This window comes from Arachis ipaensis, chromosome B6 (genome assembly GCF_059453495.1).
Source record: "Arachis ipaensis isolate K30076 ecotype BB chromosome B6, ASM5945349v1, whole genome shotgun sequence".
Taxonomy (NCBI): Eukaryota; Viridiplantae; Streptophyta; class Magnoliopsida; order Fabales; family Fabaceae; genus Arachis; species Arachis ipaensis.
The window spans coordinates 138,417,657-138,440,574 of record NC_142441.1 but is presented as its reverse complement, the minus strand read 5'-3'; the positions used below and the strand labels follow the sequence as shown (position 1 = coordinate 138,440,574).

General features: G+C 33.4%; 1 protein-coding gene across 2 annotated transcripts; it reads left to right on the top strand.

The window, feature by feature from the left end:
- Positions 1-19,364: 19,364 nt before the first annotated feature.
- Positions 19,365-21,264, top strand: LOC107648441 (LOB domain-containing protein 25-like). 2 transcript variants are annotated; one of them, XM_016352305.3, is made up of 2 exons: positions 19,365-19,559; positions 20,528-21,264. In XM_016352305.3, the coding sequence occupies exon 2, from the start codon at positions 20,542-20,544 to the stop codon at positions 21,040-21,042; it is 501 nt and encodes a 166-aa protein (XP_016207791.1). In that variant the 5' UTR covers positions 19,365-19,559; positions 20,528-20,541; the 3' UTR covers positions 21,043-21,264. The 2 variants fall into 2 exon arrangements, with proteins under 2 accessions (XP_016207791.1, XP_088345460.1); XM_088489334.1 differs by having other exon boundaries at positions 19,559-19,601.
- The last annotated feature ends 1,654 nt before the right edge of the window (positions 21,265-22,918 follow it).

The following is a 22,918-nucleotide window of genomic DNA, read 5'->3' as shown; positions in this document are numbered from 1 at the left end:
TTAAGTTTTATCAAGAATTAATTATCTTTTAGCCACTATGGATGCTACTTTGAGTCTTGTGCAATTCTGTTTATTTTAGGTAGCATTCGGATGGATTTGATGGAGTTTCTGTAAAGAAAGAGAAGAAACCAAGGAGCTGACCAGCAAGGATGACGCGTACGCGTGCTTGACGCGTGCGCGTGATTTGGAGCTGTCCATGGCGATGCGTGCGCGTACCTGACGCGTACGCGTGACACGCGAAGAAGACTATCGACGCGTATGCGTGACTGACGCGTACGCGTGACATGCGCGACATGCAGAATTCGCAGAAAATGCTGGGGGAGATTTCAGGCCAAGTTTCGACCCAGTTTTCAGCCCAGAAAGCACATATCAGAGGTTGCAGAGTGAAGGAATCAAGTCGTCTCCATTCATCAATTGAAGACTTGCTGATTGCCATAATTAATTCTGATTTAAATTTAAATATTATTTTAAAATAGGAAAAGATATTGTTTTAGTTTTAGAAGAAGATTTTTAAATTAATTAGGATTAGATATAAAAGGGGATTCCAACAGGGGGATTCCAGATCAACATTATTCCATTCAAACTACCAAAATACATTTTTATCAGAATCCTTATTGATACGTGCTTCAAATGTTCGTGATATGAAGAGTTCAAGAGTTATTTAGAAGATATTTTAGTTTACATTTTTAGAATATTTTATTTAATGTATTTTGATTTTTTTATTTAATTACTAGATTGGGCCTTATGTTTATGTGTTTTAGGGTTTTTCTTTGTTTTAACCTAATAAGAGGTTATAAATACCTTCTTAGCTATTGTAGTCGCAGTATAGAATGATTTAGAGGTTTCAAAACCCCTTTTTGGTTTCGTGATAAAACCATGGTATGGACAACTGAGGTTGAGGAGTCCCTCTCTTGTTGCATCGGGGAATTGGGTAGAAGGTTAAGGAGTCCCTTCGATTCAATTCTCAAACTTTGGCGTTGACAAATTAGGTTGAGGAGTCCCTTTTTTGTTGCGTCAAGAAATTGGGTAGAAAGTAGAGTGATTCTCTTTGTATTCAATTTCAACCTATCATTTTTGTTTTTTTTTTCAATTTCAATGTATCTTTTCTATTCAATTTCAATTCTTGTTTTGTTTATCTTTTTATTCCTTTATCATTTGGTATCAGAGCTCAGGTATTAGATTAATTCTTATTAATCTATATTTTTTCTTCTTTTATAAAAAAAAAAGAGTCCAGTGTTTGTCGCGTCATAAGTTCTTGTGTTCTTATTTTCCGTTTGCATTTCATTATTGTTGATTTTATTGTTTAAAAAAATAAAAAAAGCATACAGTGCAAAAAAAATATACAAGAAAGAAAAGAAAAAAAATATTATCTTCTTTATAATTATTGTCATTTTCATATACTATTTTACCTACAAGATTCGATGACGAATCTTTTTTTAAGAGGAAGAGAATGATACGTGCTTCAAATGTTCGTGATATGAAGAATTCAAGTGTTGTTTAGAAGATATTAGTCTACATTTTTAGAATATTTTAATTTAATATATTTTGATTTTTTTTATTTAATTACTAGATTGGGCTTTATGTTTATGTGTTTTAGGGTTTTTCTTTGTTTTAACCTAATAAGAGGTTATAAATACCTTCTTAGCTATTGTAGTCGCAGTATAGAATGATTTAGAGGTTTCAAAACCCCTTTTTGGTTTCGTGATGAAACCATGGTATGGACAACTGAGGTTGAGGAGTCCCTCTCTTGTTGCATCGGGGAATTGGGTAGAAGGTTGAGGAGTCCCTTCGATTCAATTCCCAAACTTTGGCGTTGACAAATTAGGTTGAGGAGTCCCTTTTTTGTTGCGTCAAGAAATTGGGTAGAAAGTAGAGTGATTCTCTTTGTATTCCCTTTTTTTTTATTCCTTTATCATTTATTTCTTTATCACTTATTTTCTCTTTGCCATGAGCAACTAAACCTCCACTGTTAAGGTTATGAGCTCTGTCTATTGTATGGATTGATTTTATTATTTTTCTATTTTAATTCATGTTTTGATTTATATTTCAAGAATTATTTTTGTTCTTTGTTTTATGAATTTGGGTGGAACGGAAGTATGACCCTCTTTCTAATTGAGTTCATGTATAACTTGAAAAAGCTCTTTACTTGAACAACAGCTTGAAAACAACTTCTCCTAAATCTCTAGTTTATCTGAATTTAACGGGATACGTGACATATAATCCTTTTATATTTGGGTAATTAGGATTTCTGTGGCATATAACTAGAATTGAACTTCACCCCCTAATTGGAATTAATTGACCAAGGAATTGGCTGTTGATGAATTTTAGAGGAGACTAGAAAGGTCTAAGGAATTAGGGTCTAGTCACATATAGTTGCCATGAATTAAATCTCACATGATTAAAATAAATTAATAAGAAAAGTTAATCCGGAAAATATATAACTCTGAAGCCTTAACTGTTTCTCCATACTTATTCCCAACTTATTTACTTGCCTTTCTTTAATATTCTTTATATTGTTTAATGTCTTTGAACTCTCAAACACTATTTTCTGTTTGCCTAACTAAGTAAATTAATCAACCATTGTTGCTTAATCCATCAATCCTCGTGGGATCGACCCTCACTCACCTGAGGTATTACTTGGTACGACCCGGTGCACTTGCCATTTGTGGACTCTAAATTTCACACCAAGTTTTTGGCGCCGTTGCCGGGGATTGACTGTGATTGACAACTATCAGTTGTTTTATTGCTTAGATTAGGCATTTTAGTTTTAATTTTTCTTTAATTTTTGCATAGTATTTTCGATTTTTTTTAAAATAGCACTAATAATTTTTCTTAATTTCTGAAATTAAGTTTGGTGTCACCTAGTTAATTTTATTTTAATTTTCTTGTTTATTTTCCCTGTTAATTTTTGAATTTTTCTGTCTACTTTCAGTTATCATTTTCGAAATTTATTTATTTATTTTATTTAGTATTTTTATTTTATTATTTTACACAGGATACCTCACTGGGACTTCTCTGCACTCTGACGTAGAGAATCCCATCTTTTCTTGTTATTCTGTTTGTTTATGCGCAGGAACAGAGACAAGAAACCTCTGTTAGACTTTGATCCAAAACCTGAAAGGACATGTAGGCGACGTTTACAACAAGCAAGACTTTGCAAGCCTACAGAATCCACTATAGATCACAATAATGCTTTTAATGCCAATGTGGCAAATCCGAATAGGAATGAAGAACAAAGGAGAGTGCTTGGCTCTTACTCTGCTCCTACTGCGGATCTTTATGGAAAAAGTATTGTGGTGCCTCCTATAACTGCGAACAACTTTGAGTTGAAGCCACAATTGGTCACCCTGGTGCAACAAAACTGCCAGTATCATGGTCTCCCCCACGAAGACCCAAATTAATTTATTTCTAATTTTCTACAGATTTTTGATACTGTGAAGACAAATGGAGTGAACCCAGAGGTGTACAAACTCATGCTCTTCTCGTTTGCTCTGAGGGATGGAGCAAAGCTATGGCTAGATTCCCAACCCAAGGAGAGTTTGAATACTTGGGACAAGGTTGTTACTGAGTTTCTTAGTAAATTTTTCCCACCAAAGAAGCTTACTAAGCTTAGGGTGGAGGTTCAGACCTTCAGGCAGAGGGATGGTGAAACTCTTTATGAAGCTTGGGAGAGGTACAAGCTACTGATTAGGCAATGCCCTCCGGACATGTTCTCTAAATGGACCCAACTAGACATCTTTTATGAAGGCTTGGGTGAAATGTCCAAGATGTGCTTAGATAATTCTGTAGGTGGTTCATTGTACAAGAAGAAGACACCGGAGGAGACTATTGAGATGATTGAATTGGTTGCTAGTAACCAATATTTATACTCATCTAACAGGAATCATGTGAACTCTGAGGCTCCTCAGAAGAAAGGTGTTATGGAAGTAGAAGCTCATAATGCTCTTCTTGCTCAAAATAAGCTTATCTCTCAGCAAATAAGTCTGCTTACTCAACAGATGGGTGGAATGCAAGTCTCAGCTATCAACACCCAAAACTCACCTCAAGAGCTCTCTTATGGCATGACAGGTAATTTTGTGCAAAATGATAATTATGACTATGCTCAATGCTCTTCTGAACAGGTCAATTACATGGGGAGTGGTCCTAGAAATCCCAACAATGACCCATATTCCAAGACATACAATCAAGGATGGAGAAATCACCCAAATTTTAGGTGGAGGGACCAACCTCAGAGACCTCAGAATTTCAACAATAATTCTCAGGGAGGCTTCCAACAGAACAATCACAATAACCGCCAATTTCAGTCTCAGCAGAAACAACCACCTCAGCAGGCAAACTTTAAATCCCAAGAAGATTCTAATTGGGAGATGATGAGGAGTTTTATGCAGGAAACCAAAGCCTCCATTAGAAACTTAGAGGTGCAAATAGGCCAACTGAGCAAGCAAATACCTGAGAGGTCTGCAAGTATATTTCCAGGTGATACAGTGGTGAACCCAAGAGAAGATTGCAAGGTTATTCAATTGAGAAGTGATAAAATAGCTGGCTCTGAGACAAGGGCCAATGAAGAGCTAGTTAAAAAGAAAGCTCTAGAGGAGAAGAAGGAAGAAGTGGAGTACGCCCCTCCAAAGCGTGCAGACAACCCGTTCCCTGACTCTCTTGACACATATCCTACATTGTCAAAGGCTCCTAAATACAAGCCAAAAATGCCATATCCTCAGAGACTTCAGAAGACTTCCAAAGAAAAGCAGTTCTCAAAATTTTTAGATGTCTTCAAAAAGCTACAAATCAACATTCCTTTTGCAGAGGCTCTTGAGCAAATGTCCCTTTATGCTAAATTTATGAAAGAATTATTGACTAATAAGAGAAATTGGAAGGAGCAAGAAACTGTGGTGTTAACCAAGGAATGCAGTGCTATTATTCAACATAAACTTCCTGAGAAAATGCAAGATCCAGGGAGTTTTGTGATTCCTTGCACCATTGGAGATGTCACCATTCAGAGAGCTTTATGTGATTTTGGAGCTAGCATCAATCTCATGCCACTTTCAGTGATGAAAAAGCTTCAAATTGAGGAGGTAAAACCCACTCGTATTTCTCTTCAACTTGCTGACCTTTCTATTAAATTACATGTGGGTGTTGTCGAGGATTTACTTGTGAAAGTGGGACCCTTTATTTTTCCTGCTGATTTTGTTATATTAGACATGGAAGAGGATGTAAAATCCTCTATTATTCTTGGTAGACCCTTTTTAGCCACAGGTAGAACTCTGATTGATGTGAAAAAGCGTGAATTAACCCTGAGGGTCAATGAAGAACAAGTGGTCCTTAATGTTTTTGAAGCTCTCAAGCACCCTAATGATTCTGAAGGGTGTATGAGAATTGATGTTGTTAAACCCCTTGTTCAAGAAGTACTGGAAGCTGAGGTACTTGATGACATTCTGGATCCTGTTTCTGAGCATGAATTAGTTGAAGTTGATGATTCACCACCCCAGAAGGTACTAGTTCACACGCCTAAAGCAGAGGAGGAAGCCCCCAAGCTTGAGCTCAAAGATTTACCTCCTTCTCTGAAATATGTGTTCTTGGGTGAAAATGGTTCCGATCCAGTAATTATTAGCTCTTCCCTGAAGCCTGAAGAGGAAGAGGCGCTTATTTCAGTGCTCAGGAGCCATAAAACAGCTATTGGGTGGACCATTAGTGACTTAAAGGGGATTAGTCCAACCAAGTGTATGCACAAGATCCTCCTTAAAGATGATGCTAAACCAGTTGTGCAACCACAAAGGAGACTCAATCCAACTATGAAAGAGGTGGTCCAAAAAGAGGTAATGAAACTATAGAAAGCAGGTATTATTTACCCTATTTCTGATAGTCCTTGGGTAAGTCCTGTGTAGGTAGTTCCCAAGAAAGGAGGGATGACAGTGATTAAGAATGAAGAGAATGAGCTTATTCCTACAAGAACAATCACAGGATGGAGAATGTGTATAGACTACAGGAAGCTCAACACGGCTACAAGGAAGGATCATTTCCCCTGCCTTTCATTGATCAGATGCTTGAGAGGTTAGCTGGTCACGCTTTCTACTATTTTCTAGATCGATATTCTGGATATAATCAAATTGCAGTGGACCCTCAAGATCAAGAGAAGACAGCATTCACATGCCCCTTTGGAGTATTTACCTACAGGAGAATGCCTTTTGGACTTTGTAATGCTCCAGCAACTTTTTAAAGGTGTATGCTTTCAATTTTTTCTGATATGGTTGAAAAGTTCATTGAGGTATTTATGGATGACTTTTCTGTTTTTGGTAATTTTTTTGAATCCTTCCTTAAGCATTTATCTCTTGTCTTGAAACGGTGTCAAGAATCAAACCTTGTTTTAAATTGGGAAAAATGTCATTTTATGGTTACAGAAGGTATTGTTCTTGGACACTGGATTTCAAGTAAGGGAATTGAGGTTGATAGAGCAAAGGTGGAGGTAATTGAAAAATTACCACCACCAACTAATGTTAAGGCAGTCAGGAGTTTCTTGGGTCATGCAGGATTTTATAGAAGATTTATAAAAGATTTTTCTAAAATTGCTAAACCTTTAAGCAACCTGTTGGTTGCTGATGTTCCTTTTGTCTTTGATTCTGATTGTCTGCATGCTTTTGAAACTCTGAAAGCAAACCTTACCTCTGCTCCCATTATAGCTCTTCCTGACTGGGATTTACCATTTGAATTAATGTGTGATGCTAATGACTTTGCTATAGGAGCTGTTTTAGGACAGAGGCATGGTAAGCTTGTACATGTCATTTATTATGCCAGTCGTGTGTTAAATGATGCCCAAAAGAATTACACAACTACAGAAAAGGAATTATTAGTTGTTGTGTATGTTGTTGATAAATTTAGGTCCTATTTACTTGGTTCTAAAGTTATTATTTATACTGATCATGCTGCTTTGAAGTACCTTCTAACCAAGTAGGACTCTAAACCAAGATTAATCAGATGGGTGTTGCTCCTTCAGGAGTTTGATATTGAGATAAAAGACAGGAAATGGTGAGAAAATCAAGTAGCTGACCATCTTTCCAGAATTGAGCCTGAAGCAGGAGTACAACCACCCACAGCTGTGACTGAGACGTTTCCGGATGAGCAATTGTTCCTCATTTAGCAGGCTCCATGGTTTGCAGATATTGCAAATTATAAGGCCATGAATTTTATTCCAAGGGAGTACAGTAGGCAACAAGTGAAGAAGCTATTTACTGATGCAAAGTACTACATTTGGGAGTAACCATACCTTTTTAAAAGATGTTCAGATGGTATCATTCGGAGATGTATTCCAGATGAAGAAACACAGCAGATTCTGTGGCACTGTCATGGTTCTGAGTATGGAGGCCACTTTGGTGGTGAAAGGACAACTATAAAGGTCCTTCAGAGCGGATTTTACTGGCCGACTCTCTTCAGAGACTCAAGAGAATTTGTGAAGCACTGTGACAGATGTGAAAAAGCCACAAATCTCCCTGCCAACCATGAAATGCCACAGTAGGGGATTCTGGAGGTAGAGTTGTTTGATGTGTAGGGTATTGATTTCATGGGACCTTTCCCACCCTCACACTCAAACAACTATATTCTGGTGGCAGTAGATTATGTGTCCAAGTGGGTGGAAGCTGTGGCTCTGCCCACCAATGATGCCAAGGTGGTAATAAGCTTTCTTCAGAGATATATCTTTAGCCGATTTGGTGTCCCAAGGACACTCATTAGTGATGGTGGAAGTCACTTCTGTAACAGACAGCTGGACTCTCTTCTGCAGAGATATGGAGTCCGTCATAAAGTGGCAACCCCCTATCACCCTCAGACAAGTGGACAGGTTGAAGTTTCCAACAGGGAACTTAAGAAGATTTTAGAGAAGACCGTCAGTGTTTCAAGAAATGACTGGTCTAGGAAGCTTGATAATGCTCTCTGGGCATACTGGACAGCTTACAAGACTCCTATTGGCATGTCCCCTTATCAGATGGTCTATGGCAAAGCCTGTCACTTGTCAGTTAAGCTGGAGCATAAAGCTTACTGGGCAATCCGGTATCTGAATCTTGATTCAAAAGCTGCAGGGATCAAGCGAATGCTTCAGTTAAATGAGCTTGATGAATTTAGATATTCAGCTTATGAGAATGCCAAGCTCTATAAGGAGAGAACCAAGTTACTGCATGACAAGAAGATTGCCATCAAAGTCTTTGAGCCAGGACAGAGAGTGCTTTTGTATAATTCAAGACTCAAACTCTTTCCCGGAAAGCTAAAATCCCGGTGGTCAGGACCGTTTGTAGTTACCAGAGCTTCACCATATGGTTATGTGAAAATACAGGAAGAGAATTATGACAGAAAATTTACAGTGAATGGCCAGAGGTTGAAGCACTATCTTGGAGGCGAGATCGATCGCCAGAGGTCTGCTCATCTGCTGACTTAGCAGAACTGACCGTCAAGCTAGTGACGTTAAAGAAGCGCTTGTCGGGAGGCAACCCGATAATTTCGTATCCTTAGTTATTTTTCGTAGTAGTAGTTTTATTACTTATTTGATTTTTATTGAGTTTTTACCATTTTTCTGATCATGCAGCTATTTTATAACAGGAACCAAGCACTTCAGGCGACACAAAAAAAAAAGAGCACACGACGCGTGCGCGTCATGTGTGTGCGTGAAAAATAAAATCTTCCAGAGAGTTGAGCAGGAGTGGGAAGGGAACAATGTTGGGCGCATAAGTCGCATCACGCGTACGCGTCCATGACGCGTATGCGTGACCCTCAAAAATGGCATCAATGAGTGTTTGGGCAGAGAGTTATGATGACTTGGGGCTGGAAGTGTGCTAGAGGCACAAAGTTGATCACGCGTACGCGTCCCTGACACGTGCGCATCCTTTCCCCAAATGGCCATCCACGCGTGCGCGTGCATGACGCGCACACGTCATCTGAAAATTTTGATTCCCAGACCACGCGAGCAGAGAGTTGTGCGTGCGCGCGGCCGCCTTCGCGCGATTCGCACAAACCAGGTCCACGCGTACACGTCGCTTGAAATTAGCGCGATACATGCGTACGTGTGCCTTACGCGTACGCGTCTCATGTGACGCCCAAATTAAACCCATCAGCGCCTGATTTCAAATCATCCACCCCCAATCCTAATTCTCTCTTGTTCTTTTATCCTGTTATTCTTCTTTCATCATAATAATTGTTTTTCTTTGTTTTCAGTTCTTCATTGCTTGAGGACAAGCAAACCTTTAAGTTTGGTGTTGTCGCTTCGTTTATGGCTTTTCTGTTTATTTTAATAGCACCAAAGGGAGATGAATGTTCTTCATGGAGGAATGAGATGCCCACTAGAATAACTAAGGTGGTTGAGTTTCTTTCATTCTATTTTTCTTCCGTTCTTATTTTGTTGTTTTCTGTTTTCTGTTGCTTTGATTGCCTGCATGTTCTTTAGTACTTTCAGTTCTTAGAATTAGTTTCATTCTGTTGTTTGTCTCATGTACCACTCACTGAACTTGAATCTAAAAAGAAAAGAAAAAGAAGTGATATATTGCATGAGAAATTGAGTTATATTAAAGAGTAGTCTTATTCACTTACATGTGGTGGTATTTTCTGTAAAAATGAATGCATGACATGAACAGTGCATATTTAAATTTGAATTAAAGAATGTTGATGTACAAGGAACAGGGATTTAGAGAATTATTATGACTTCTCTGAAATAAACAAAAATTTAATCCTTGAAGCAAAAGAAATAGCATTGAAAAAAAAGAAGAGAAGCAAGGTCCAAGGCTCTGAGCATCAATGACTAGGGAGGTCAGACATGATTAAAAGCTCAAAGAGTTGTTTCCCTAGTTATATGTTTGTGGTGTTCTTGTGTCAAGTAATCCTTGAGACAAAACATTTAGAGTCGAGATCAATTGCAATTAGAAGAGTATGCCAAAGGCTTTGAGCACCACTGTCTGGGAGTAGCTGAAAGAAAAATCAAAACTCCAAAAAAGAGTTCCCCAGTTAAGTGCTTGTGGTGATTCTGTGTCAAGTAAAGTTTGAGACAAAACATTTAAAGTTACGGCTAGGCTCAAGGTGCAAAGCACCAAAGAAAATAAAAATTTCTGTGTTCAAGGATTAAATTGAGTTACAAAAAATCAGAGGATTCATAATATTATCCCGATTCTAATTCCGAATGACAGTGACATTCTTCTGATTCAAAGGAGAGTGAGATGCCAAAACTATTCAGGATTGCAGTTGTAAACCCCACTATAAGAAGAGACATGAGCTTAATTGAACTCTCAATCTCATGCAAATTCACATTCTAAGCTAATATTAGTTTGGTTGCTTGAGGACAAGCAACAATTCAAGTTTAATGTTGTGATGCGTGAGCATCTTTCCTATCTTTTCCTAGTGACTTTGCATTTAAATTGTTAAGTTTTATCAAGAATTAATTATCTTTTAGCCACTATGGATGCTACTTTAAGTCTTGTGCAATTCTGTTTCTTTTAGGTAGCATTCGGATGGATTTGATGGAGTTTCTACAGAGAAAGAGAAGAAACCAAGGAGCTGACCAGCAAGGATGACGCGTACGCGTCCTTGACGCGTGCGTGTGATTTGGAGTTGTCCATGGCGACGCGTACGGGTGAAAAGCGAAGTTGCTTAGCGACGCGTGCGCGTACCTGACGCGTATGCATGACACGTGAAGAAGACTATCAACGCGTATGCGTGACTGACGCGTACGCGTGACATGCGCGACATGCAGAATTCGCAGAAAACACTGGGGGCGATTTCAGGCCAAGTTTCGACCCAGTTTTCAGCCCAGAAAGCACAGATTAGAGGCTGCAGAGTGAAGGAATCAAGTGGTCCTCATCCATCAATTGAAGACTTGCTGATTTCCATAATTAATTTTGATTTAAATTTAAATATTATTTTAAAATAAGAAAAGATATTGTTTTAGTTTTAGAAGAAGATTTTTAAATTAATTAGGATTAGATATAAAAGGGGATTCCAACAGGGGGATTCCAGATCAACATTATTCCATTCAAACTACCAAAATACATTTTTATCATAATCCTTATTTTCTCTTTGCCATGAGCAACTAAACCTCCACTGTTAAGGTTAGGAGCTCTGTCTATTGTATGGATTGATTTTATTATTTTTCTATTTTAATTCATGTTTTGATTTATATTTCAAGAATTATTTTTGTTCTTTGTTTTATGAATTTGGGTGGAACGGAAGTATGACCTTCTTTCTAATTGAGTTCATGTATAACTTGGAAAAGCTCTTTACTTGAACAACAGCTTGAAAACAACTTCTCCTAAATCTCTAGTTTATCTGAATTTAACGGGATACGTGACATATAATCCTTTTATATTTGGGTAATTAGGATTTCTATGGCATATAACTAGAATTGAACTTCACCCCCTAATTGGAATTAATTGACCAAGGAATTGGCTGTTGATGAATTTTAGAGGCGACTAGAAAGGTCTAAGAAATTAGGGTCTAGTCACATATAGTTGCCATGAATTAAATCTTACATGATTTAAATAAATTAATAAGAAAAGTTAATCCAGAAAATAGATAACTTTGAAGCCTTAACTGTTTCTCCATACTTATTCCCAACTTATTTACTTGCCTTTCTTTAATATTCTTTATATTGTTTAATGTTTTTGAACTCTCAAACACTATTTTCTGTTTGCCTAACTAAGTAAATTAATCAACCATTGTTGCTTAATCCCTCAATCCTCGTGGAATCGACCCTCACTCACCTGAGGTATTACTTGGTACGACCCGGTGCACTTGCCGGTTAGTTTGTGATCTCTAAATTCCGCATTAGGTGCTCTGATTTACATGTTGTTTGCGACTACACGAAACTCTCGCCAAGCCCGTTTAACATGTGTTGGTAGGATTTCAAAATTTCCTCTCCTTTCTGTAGCCCCAAGAAATTAGAAAATGTAGGTGTTGGTTTGGAGTGAATTTGTGTGTTTTGATTGATTAGGTGGTATCTAAGGTTGAGCTATTGGTGGTTTGTGCCTCAAACACCATTGAAGAAGGTAAGAAAACTCTTTACCTTGTAAATTTGTGAAAATTTGATGAACCATAGGTATTGATTTATGATAAATTATGTATGTCTAGCTTGAATTGTGAATTATTGGAGCTTTGGATTGATTGTTGGTGATTAGAGGCTTGATTTGGATGCAAATCTGGTGTATAGCACATATTGGGAATCTGCCAAGGTATGGTTTCGGTTTCTCCTATGTAATATGTAATATTTCTGGATACTTAGGCTAGTGGACCATAGGATAGGTTTGAAGATTGTTGATAATTGTGATGTATGATGATTTTAATGATTGTGATGATGTTGGTGAATGATGATGTTGAATAATGATGATTGTGTGGAAGGATAATAAACTATAATGTTTGTTGATGTTGAGGTATGATAAGTGATGCTTATGATGAGTGGGATTGTGTTAAACTTGCGATATTGGAGTCTTGATGTAGAAATTATAGAATTATTGAGTTTGTGATGTATAACTTGATTAAATTAGATGTTGAATTGATTGGATTATGATGGAAAGATAAGGTATAGTATTTGGCAGTGTTTTGTGGTGAAATTGAATAAGCTTTGATTTGGTTTGGTTGTGAATTTTGGAAATTTGAGAACCTAGCTGATTTTGGTGAAAAACCAATTTTCGGTGAACTTTGATGGATCATAACTTGAGCCTCTATTTTCGAAATTGGTTAAAATTTATTTTAAATTAAAGTTCATCTAAAGATCTTTAAATTGATATAAAGTTTGATGAAAATGGATTTTGTAGAGGAAGTTATGAACGTTTTAAGTTTGGTGTTTGAAACTGAAATTCTGCAGATTGAAAATTTTCTAAGTCTAGTGAGTGTTGCGTACGCGACACAATGCACGCGACGCGGCCATTCCATTCGGGTTAGGCATCTTGCGTACACGGGCACTGCATGCGTACGCGAGCTATCAGAGTTTTAGCCCTTGCGTACGCAGACTTTAACGCACGACGCGAGCAGGTGGTTGCGTACGCGACCACCCATTTTCAACAGCATGCGTACACGAGACAGGGGCTTGCATACACGAGACCCCTGTTTTGTTGAAAAATCATTTTTCTTCGTTTTCAAAGGTTTTCGAGCTTTCTAAACATTCTTTAAGTGCCGTTTAGGAATACTATCTAGTACCTAGGCTCTAATACTTCTAAGGATGAGTTAGTAACTTAATTTAGTGAATTTCTGTATGAATCTAGAATATGGAAACTTAGGTTTTTGGGGTATTTAGGATGGAATTAGTTGAGTGAGATGGCGGAGTACTATAATGATGATTGTGCGATGGATTGTGAGAATGTGAATCGATAATATTGTGACGAGTCTGGGACTCAAAGAATAATGATGAATTTATGAATGTTGAAAGTGATCACTGAGGAATATGGAATTACTGTTTATTACTGATATTGTTGAGACGCTTTGCGCCTGGCAAGGACGGTAGTTAATCCCGCTTGTCGAGGTCGCGGTGGTGGCGTAAGAGCGGTGGTTAGTCCCGCTTACGTTGAGATGTGAGGTCTGTGACAGAGTATCCTGCTCACATCCTTTCGGAATCACAAGAGTGTGCGCGGGCACTATATCCCTGGACCGTGTGCCGGCCACGATATCCCTGGGGGTACCCATTTTATTCATGATCGAAAGGCAACATCTCCATGGAGATGTGTCGGGTTGGCAGTTACTGACAATGTGATATCACAGCCAATAGGGTAGGCATTCATCATGTGCATTTTTTATGTGGTTGTTTGCTTTGTCTACTTGCATACTATGCCTATTTATATAACATGCTTAATTGCTTCTTGATTTACTTGCTATACTTGATCATTTCTTGTGTATTACTTGTATGAAACTACTTGTGTTTTCTACTGGGATTGAGAAGGCTTGGAAGGCGATGGCGATGGGATCGCATGGAGGTTAGGCTGGTGAAGGCTGTGGGACAGCGATGAAATGATAGTTTAGAGATCCCCTAAGTTAGTTGACCTGTTTAAGGATTTATTTATCTATTTTATATGCTTGAATATTTATGATTGATATAAAGTTCTAGGATTGCCTCTGGTGTCCCGGAGTCTTATATCTTATATTACTGGGTACTGTTACCATACTAAAAACCTCCGATTCTCATTCCATACTTTGTTGTTATTTTTCAGATGCTGGTCACAACCCACCTTGGTGAGTTGCGTGATGGTGACAGAGCAGAGGATCTTTATCTCATTTTGGAGTCATTTTGGTTATCTTGATTAGTTATCTCTCTTTTGTATTTATATTTGCCTTAGAGGCTTACTTTGAGAGAAATATTGTATATGCTGTTTTAGTTTTCAAAACTCTGTATTGTCTATATATAACTAGCCGACTAAAACTCCGCGGGTTGCGGCTAGTACTCTATGACTATTCTACTTATATCTATATATGTCTTGATATCTCGTATCTATATCTTGTGCCTCGATTCGTGTAGCTTCGTGTGAATGTTTCACGCGTTTGTAATTCTGTATTTGAGTTTATTTCTTCATCAGGCTTCTCGTATTATTAATCCCTTCTAATTATAAATATAATATCGTATAAGGCTTAGAACTATTGTAACCTTTGATTAACCTTTGCTTTATGACATGAGGTAAGGCTTAGGGTAATTAGGGTATTACATGGATACTATTCATGTGGCTATCATATCATTTTATAATATATTATTTCAGTGGGAGTGTGCATTTGGATGTTCATATAATATAGACAAATTTATGAATATTGATATTTCTGCAAAAATAAAGTATTTAGTTTTGTTTTCGCTCTCACTCATGATCTTATAAAGGTATTAAAATTGGACCCGTTGAAAATAAGTATGCATGATATCATTTTTGCATGTAATTTTTTTATTTTCTCATCCAAATTTGATCTATGTCGTTGAGTATATTAGTATAGTGATCATCGTGGTTCTGTCGTGACACTAATGTGATAAAAGCTGCGGTAATTTCATAATTGGTATATGTGACAGACTAAATTGTTAAAGTAATTAAGGAAATAGCATTCAGATGCACGCATAAAGTTTATAAGATGCATGTGAGGACTTTGCTAGGTAGACAACTTTTGTGAATAATGTGAATAATGGGCTCTAAAATTGGCCCAATAAAGTAAAAACACACTACACCCCCAAATTACCCACCTAAATCTTAATATTAGGATAACCATCCGCACACCTAGTGAATTGAACATCTGATATATTCATTGTTCACATTGTTTAGCATTTTTATTGTCTACCTATACTTTTCCTGATTATCTTAAGAAAATATGTGTATAGCCTAAGTGAGAGATTGTTAAGAAATTATTATTTTTTAATCTATTTATAGGTAATACATATATTAATTATAATCGTAAATTAAATATTATCATAAAAGTTGAATTAAATAAGTCATTATTACTTTTGATTTGGAATTAAATGAAAATAAAACTAATGATACTATTTTATTTGGGTTTTGGAGTTTAATGGGTGTCACACTCAAATATAAATAGTGACTTCAGGGTTTTAGTCTTCAATACATCAAAACCATTTTTGTAGTTCTTTTTTTATCAGAGGAGTTGCGATTCAGTCCTATTAGAAAAACAGAAAACTTTGGTTAAGTAAGATTAAAGAAGCAAACTCTCTCAATTATATTCATGATGAATTCAGGTACACTCTTGTACTTTTAAATATTTTTTTTAATGATTTAATATAGATAGTCTTAAAGTTAAAAAATTCTAAGAATTTTCAACACTTAGCATCGATATTTAAAAAAAAAAAAATCGATTGGAGTAGCCACTTGTGTATTCAAAATCAGTAGATCTTCTAACATTCCAAAGCAACTACGTTTTCCAAAGCTTACACAACCTTTGACATTTTGACATACACAGGTGTTGTCATCATTTTTTTTTTCGTTTTGCCCTTGTAGGTATGAGTTGTATATCCATTTATTACTTTATAAATTAGGTTTGCTTTGTTCAAAGGATCCTAAGAAAATAATTGTAAATTGGGGTCAATAATTTTATTGGATTGATTTTGAATTTGGTTAGAAACATTCGATTCAACAAATGATTTGGTGAGAGATACGTGATTATTAGGTAATGTATCCTTTACATAAATGTTAAGAATCTATACACTTACATAAAATCATCTCACTCCAAATGTGAGAATGAGTAAAATATAAGGAAAAAAATGTTAAGGAGACAGGCTAAGCCAATGTAAGAATCATTTTATCCCTCTATTCCTTTAGGTACTTTATGTTTTACTACGTGATACTCTTTTTCTTCTACAATTATCCAGAAATAAATTGAGTCTCAATTATTCTGCTTGCTCCATTATAAGAAGCTTATTCCTAAATAATAATGTGAGTACAATATTGACAAATCCAAAAAATATTGGTAGGAGAGGATTGGATGAGGAAGTAATTGCAGGAAGTGCACCTGATTCAAGTGTACATGATGTGAATGGTATTTGTTGAATGATTTTGGATAAAAATTTTTAAAAAGGTATTTGAATTTTTTAAAAATATAAGCACTTTATTTTATGTTTGACAAATTAAAAAATTTATATATTTGTACTTGCAATTTTTAAAAATTAAAAATTCTTTTAAAATTATCTAAGAAAAAATTTTTTAAAATTGATTTTTGTTTATCAAGATTAAAATGTCTAATATAACATCATACATTAATTAATAATTAAATTTAATTCTTACATTAATAGAATTTTTTATTTAAATTATTTAAAATGTAATATTTACAGAAATATGTAATCTGTAGTGTGTCTACGCATTTGCATAAACTTTACATATTCTTAGTACTGAAAGTTTAAAATTTAAAAAAAGATATTTTTATTAATTAAAATATATTTTCTATTTCTATGATTACAGTCTTGATTTTCTTTCCTATAAATATTTAAAGTGTATAATAATATAAACTCATAAATACTTAAAGAGTATAATAAAATAAGACTAAAAATATATTAATTTAAAATTTAAAAATAATAGTTAATTTAATATAAAATAAGATTAAAAAAATATTAATTATAAAAATAAAAAAATTAAATTAAATTTTATAAATTATTAAATTATAATCCGATTAATTGATTCATCCTATTATCTACCGTATAAACTAATGATTTAGTAAATCAATAATTTGACTGATTTAATTATTATGTGTATTTTTATCTATCTCAAATTTTTTTATGTATATTTTGTCCAATATTCTATAATTTTAATCTAATTTATATAAAAAAAATTTGGATAGACAAAAAAAAAATAAAAACTAATATACACTGAACATAAGAAGAAAGAGAAAGAGTGTAAACTACTAGTTAGTATAATAAATAATAACGATAAATTTTTAAATAAATTAATATATAATAATAAAAAATTATGGAAAGAAAAGATAATAAAATGGAAGTAAAATGGTGAAATACATATTTTGGAAAGAAAAGATAATTTAGCATGGTATGATTATATAGATGTCCTTATTTTTTCTCCTGCAAAAATTTTTTTATTTTGTAAAATGCGTTTGGCATCTTGGTAAAGCCTTTTTTATCGAAAAATAAAATAAAATAAAATATTTTTGTACAATCTGAAAAACTAAAAAAAAAAAAAAAAATACAAACATTTTTTTCCCGAAAACCCGTAATTTTATATTCTCGTAATTTTCATATGCTACTCGCTATGTGGCATTTCGTACAATAAGTACTGTAACCAAAGTTTTTATCCATATATTATAAACCTACTCATAATTTACATGTTTCCTTCCTATTTTATTTTATTCTAACCTACCATCTTAAGAGAGACAATATATAAGCTGGCTAGCTTTTATCAGTGTATAATGTGTTTGTATATACATATTCTCAACTAAGACATTTTCTAAGTTATATATGTTTATCTCACTTTCCTTGCACCTCCATTTAATAATTTATTGAGAATTCTATGATTATTACTTATACTTGCATTGTGTTTCAATTTATATACTCTAACTTGTTATAAAAATTTGAAAATAAAAACAAAATTTATGCAATGGTCAGGAAAAGTATATATAATATCCCTACACTAAAAAAATATTTTTAGTGACAATAATTTAATAATTATTATATATCTTATTTAATTTATATTTTTGAGATAATTATATGTTTATCGTTGTTATTATATTGTAAGAATTTAATTTTGTATAAGAGAATAGATATAATTGTACAATTGTGTAAAACACTTTACACCGCATCAAATTAGATATAATTGTACAATTGTCTATAATATTTTTATCTAAGATAAGGAAACTCGAACCCACAACTTCTTAGGTGAGTATGAGGAAACTATGCCATTTGAGCTATAACTCATTGGCAACGACCACAAGGTTTTTACCAACAATTGTATAAGAGTTTTAATTTTGATGCACAATCATATCCGTTTTTTTTATGACCATTCAGGCGGTCAATGTGAAATGTAGTTATTTTTATTGATATGATATTATATAATTGAATGCACGTGTAAAACTACTTTACCCTGACAGTACATTAAAATGAAATTTATCATATAGTTACCGATAAAATCTTTTAACAACAAAGTATAAGACAACTAATAATATCTAATTATCGTTAAAAACAGAATAAATAACTGTTAAAAGTAATTTTTCTAATAGTGATAATGTATCATCTTAAATTTTTTGTCCTTATTATAAATATGAGTCCGAATATATAAATTTATAATTTTTAGTAATTATTTTATTCAATTTAATATTATTTAATTATTTTAGTATAAATAAAATAAAAAATATAAATAAAATTAAAAAATATAAAATAAAATAACTTTGTACTATTTTAACATGATTTTCTATTATTTTTAAATAACTTTTTTTTATAAATTTAAAAGAATGAGTTATGATAAGGTTCTTCTAATTTATTAAATAACACCTATTCAATAATAATAACCTATTGATTTTCATTCAACTACCATTAGCAACCATGTCTAAATTTATAGAGGTATATTATAGAAAGATTAAAAAAAATTTAAAATTATCTTAATTAATCAATATTTGTTAATTAGTATATTAATTATAATAATAATTAATAAATACTAATAAAACCAGTCATTTTTTTTCGTTTCTCGCCGGTTCTGGATTATAATTAGTGGGACATATTCTTACAGTTAAACTTAAATGAATGTGTGTAAGTTCCTGAAAACAGTGTTGGATATTATTACAAAGGTTGCGTCATAGTCATTCTTTTTCACCCTTGTATCCCCATTTATTGCACATTGTCTTTTGCTTTCTTTTCAATTTCTCTCGCCGGAAGAAGAAAATAAAAATAATAGAAAAGAATAATCTTTTTCTCGCCATTCTCTCTTGTTGCTTAGTCTCTTGTCATTGTATTTGCGGGTTTCTCTCATCTTGTCCTGCAACTAACTAGGGTTTTTCTTTTTCTCCTCTGAACTCTCACATCCAATAGTAAATTCCCCAAGAATTCTCTGGGTGTTCTTCACAGACTTCTTTTTCACTTTCATCATTAAAAGAATATAGATCTTGAAAGAGCTTCTACAAGAAGGGCGAAAAAAAAGGTAATGATCTATTTGTTCAATTAAACCTAGCTTTATTACAAGGTATAGTTTTTTTTAATTCCAATTATATATGCTTTTAATTTCTTCACTTTCCTTTTTCTTTTCCTCTTCTAGTTGTATATTATATAGTTCTAAGATTTATGATTCTGGTGGTGGTGGGTGGTGTTGAATTTGTTTAGAAAGATTTTAAAAGGGGTGTGAATCCCTGAAATAATTATTTACGCATGTATGTATGTTCTATATCCAGCTGAAGATAGAAAACTAAGACTTGAATATTAAGAACTTCACACACACACACACATTTATAGGTGTACCTTTTCTTTATTGTACCTTCAACTACTTATAGGCTATAGCAACCGAAAGCTAGACCTAGCTAGCTAGGGGTACTGGAGAAGAGAGAGAGAGAGAGAGATTTAAGAAAAAAATATACTGTTAGAATGGATGAAATCAAGACATGTGTATATATATATATAGAATATTTTGGTATCTATTTAATTTTATCTTCTACCTTGTCTTTCAGTCCCAGAGGTAGAGGGAAAATGAAAGCAAGGAAAAAGATTCCAAAAATCTATGAATGAATGAATGACACTCATAATAATCAATATAATAAAGACCACTGTTTTAGCCATAAAAGCTAAAATGTTTTTGAAAACCAGCTGGGTATATATAGCATAAGCCAAGTGTTGTTATCCTTGCTTTTAATTGAGAAACTCGATCTCCTTATATATAACCCTAGCTAGTTCCAAACTATATATTGTACTTCCAAATTGAAATTAGATAACCTTTATACTTTATTATGAATTTAACTGATGACATTAATAACCGATGCTATATATGTACTTGATTTAATAAATAGTTTAGTTTTTGTGAATAGTATACTTGTTTAGATACAAAATCATTTGTATGTTTGAACCTTAAACTTTTAGGATAGATAATTTAGGAGAAATAAAAGAAAATTGCGTTTGCAGAGAAAATCATCATCATGGCGTCGTCAAGCTATTCGAATTCACCCTGCGCTGCCTGCAAGTTCTTGAGAAGGAAATGCATGCCGGATTGCATCTTCGCGCCGTACTTCCCACCGGAAGAGCCTCAAAAGTTCGCGAACGTTCACAAGATATTTGGGGCAAGCAACGTGAGCAAGCTTCTGAATGAGGTGCAACCCCATCAGAGGGAGGACGCCGTGAACTCTCTGGCGTACGAGGCGGAGGCGCGAATCAAGGATCCGGTCTACGGCTGCGTTGGGGCCATTTCAGTGCTCCAGCGGCAGGTGATTAGGCTCCAAAAGGAACTTGATGCCACAAATGCAGATTTGATCCGCTACACCTGTAATGAGATGACAACTTTGCAAGATGGGAGAAGAATTGGTGAAGCTTCTTCCACTTTTTCTCAATCTCCTACTGCTTATTATTATCCATCTCCTTGGAACAATGATCCTTGTGCTGGGGATGCTGCCTTTCACAGAGGAGGTGGTAACCATATGTGATCATTATTATCTTAATGATCAATCTTATATATATACATATGTGTGTGTGTCTGTTATGTTATATGAATTTTCATATCCCTCTTATTTTAGGGTTTCTCGTATTTTATGGTACTTGTTAAGATGAAGGAGGGTTTGTGTGTGTATATATATGGGGTTCTATACAGGCATATGATATATATATATATATATATATATATATATATATATATATATATATGAAAATAATGAGACATGTTGTTGTGAGAATAATATTGACCTTTGTATACTGAATAAAATTTTGTCTACTGGATGTACCTTTACTCTTAATATATTGGAATTTGGAAATAAACCCCAACTCTCCAACTATGTTAATATATTGTGTTATATAAAAGCAATTTCTATGTAGTTTTTTTAATTATTTTAAAAAGAGTTATTTTAATATAGTTATAAAACATATTATCAAAATTAGAGTAACATCTTTTATTATTAAATTAATATTTTGTTAAAAGTATTATTTAAAAAATATTATTAAAATATTAAAAAAATAACCATATTTATATAGCCATTATATAGTTCTATAATATAGTTATTCTAGAATTTACCTTTTAGAAATTTTATATATATTTTCCTTTTTAAATGTATAATTGAGAATATCTAGAAAATTATATATAAGAAAAGATGTTCAACAAAGAATGATTTTGTTATACAAGAACTCTTTAGGTGAGTGAAGTGGGGATGTTTTATGAAAGCACATTAGAACTAAAGAAATTACATTACTTTATATTTTAGGAAACATTTCAGGTGCACCGGGAGTACCGGTGCTCCAATTATTTTAACCGTTGATCTGAATTATAAAAAATATATATAATATATATTAATTAAAATCAACGGTTAAAATAACTGGTGCACCGGTACTCCCCGGTGCACTTGAAATGTTTCCTATATTTTAATATTAACCACCATGTCAGACTTTCTTTTCTGACTGATAACTAACCACCCCTCCCGCCGCTTGTTCTTCTCCCATGTTTTCAAAAAGGTTGAAAAGTTTGAGATTTTATGTAAAATTAAAAACGTAAAATATAAAATTATAATAACATTTAAATAGTAAAATTAGTTTATTTAGTAATTTTTTTAAAAATAGATTAACTATTTTAAAATTATAATATAAAAAATGTTAAAATTTAAATTGAAATTCTAATCTAAAAAATTAGTAAAAGTTGTGTTTGAATTTTTTTTTTCTCCAAATTATTATACATGATGACATTTTGAGGTGTAAATGTTTTTTTTTTCTTATAAACATATTTACACTTTGGAGCACCAAATTTCTTCATTTTGATAAAATTTTTAGACATTAATTTATATATCTTGGTGATATAAAACAAAATTATACTCAAGTGTAATTATATAATATTTTTTTGTAAAACTTTTAAGGTAATATAAAAAGGAAGTTTAATACTCATATTACTAATTTTTCATTATTTATAAACTATTTTTATATTGATAAGTTATCGAATGAACTTCAAAGTACCAGAAGAAATTAAAGTTTTTTCCTTAAATCAGATTAAAAAGCGATAAAATAAAAACAAAATATGTTGTAAGTTTAAAAATATTGTTAGATAAATAATTATTTATATATATTTATTTCATAACATAAACTATTAGAAAATATTATTCATGATATAATATATATATTAGAATGAAAAATAATAGTGAATCAATATTTTAGTATAAAAAATAAGGAGTTAGATAGTATTAATATAAATAAAAAATAATTACAAAAAAATAATTAATCACCTAATATTCTTTAACCATAATTTTTATATTTTAAGATATAAATTTGATATTTAATTTATTCGCTCTATTTTTCTAATTAAATAAAAGTAATAGACCTATACAT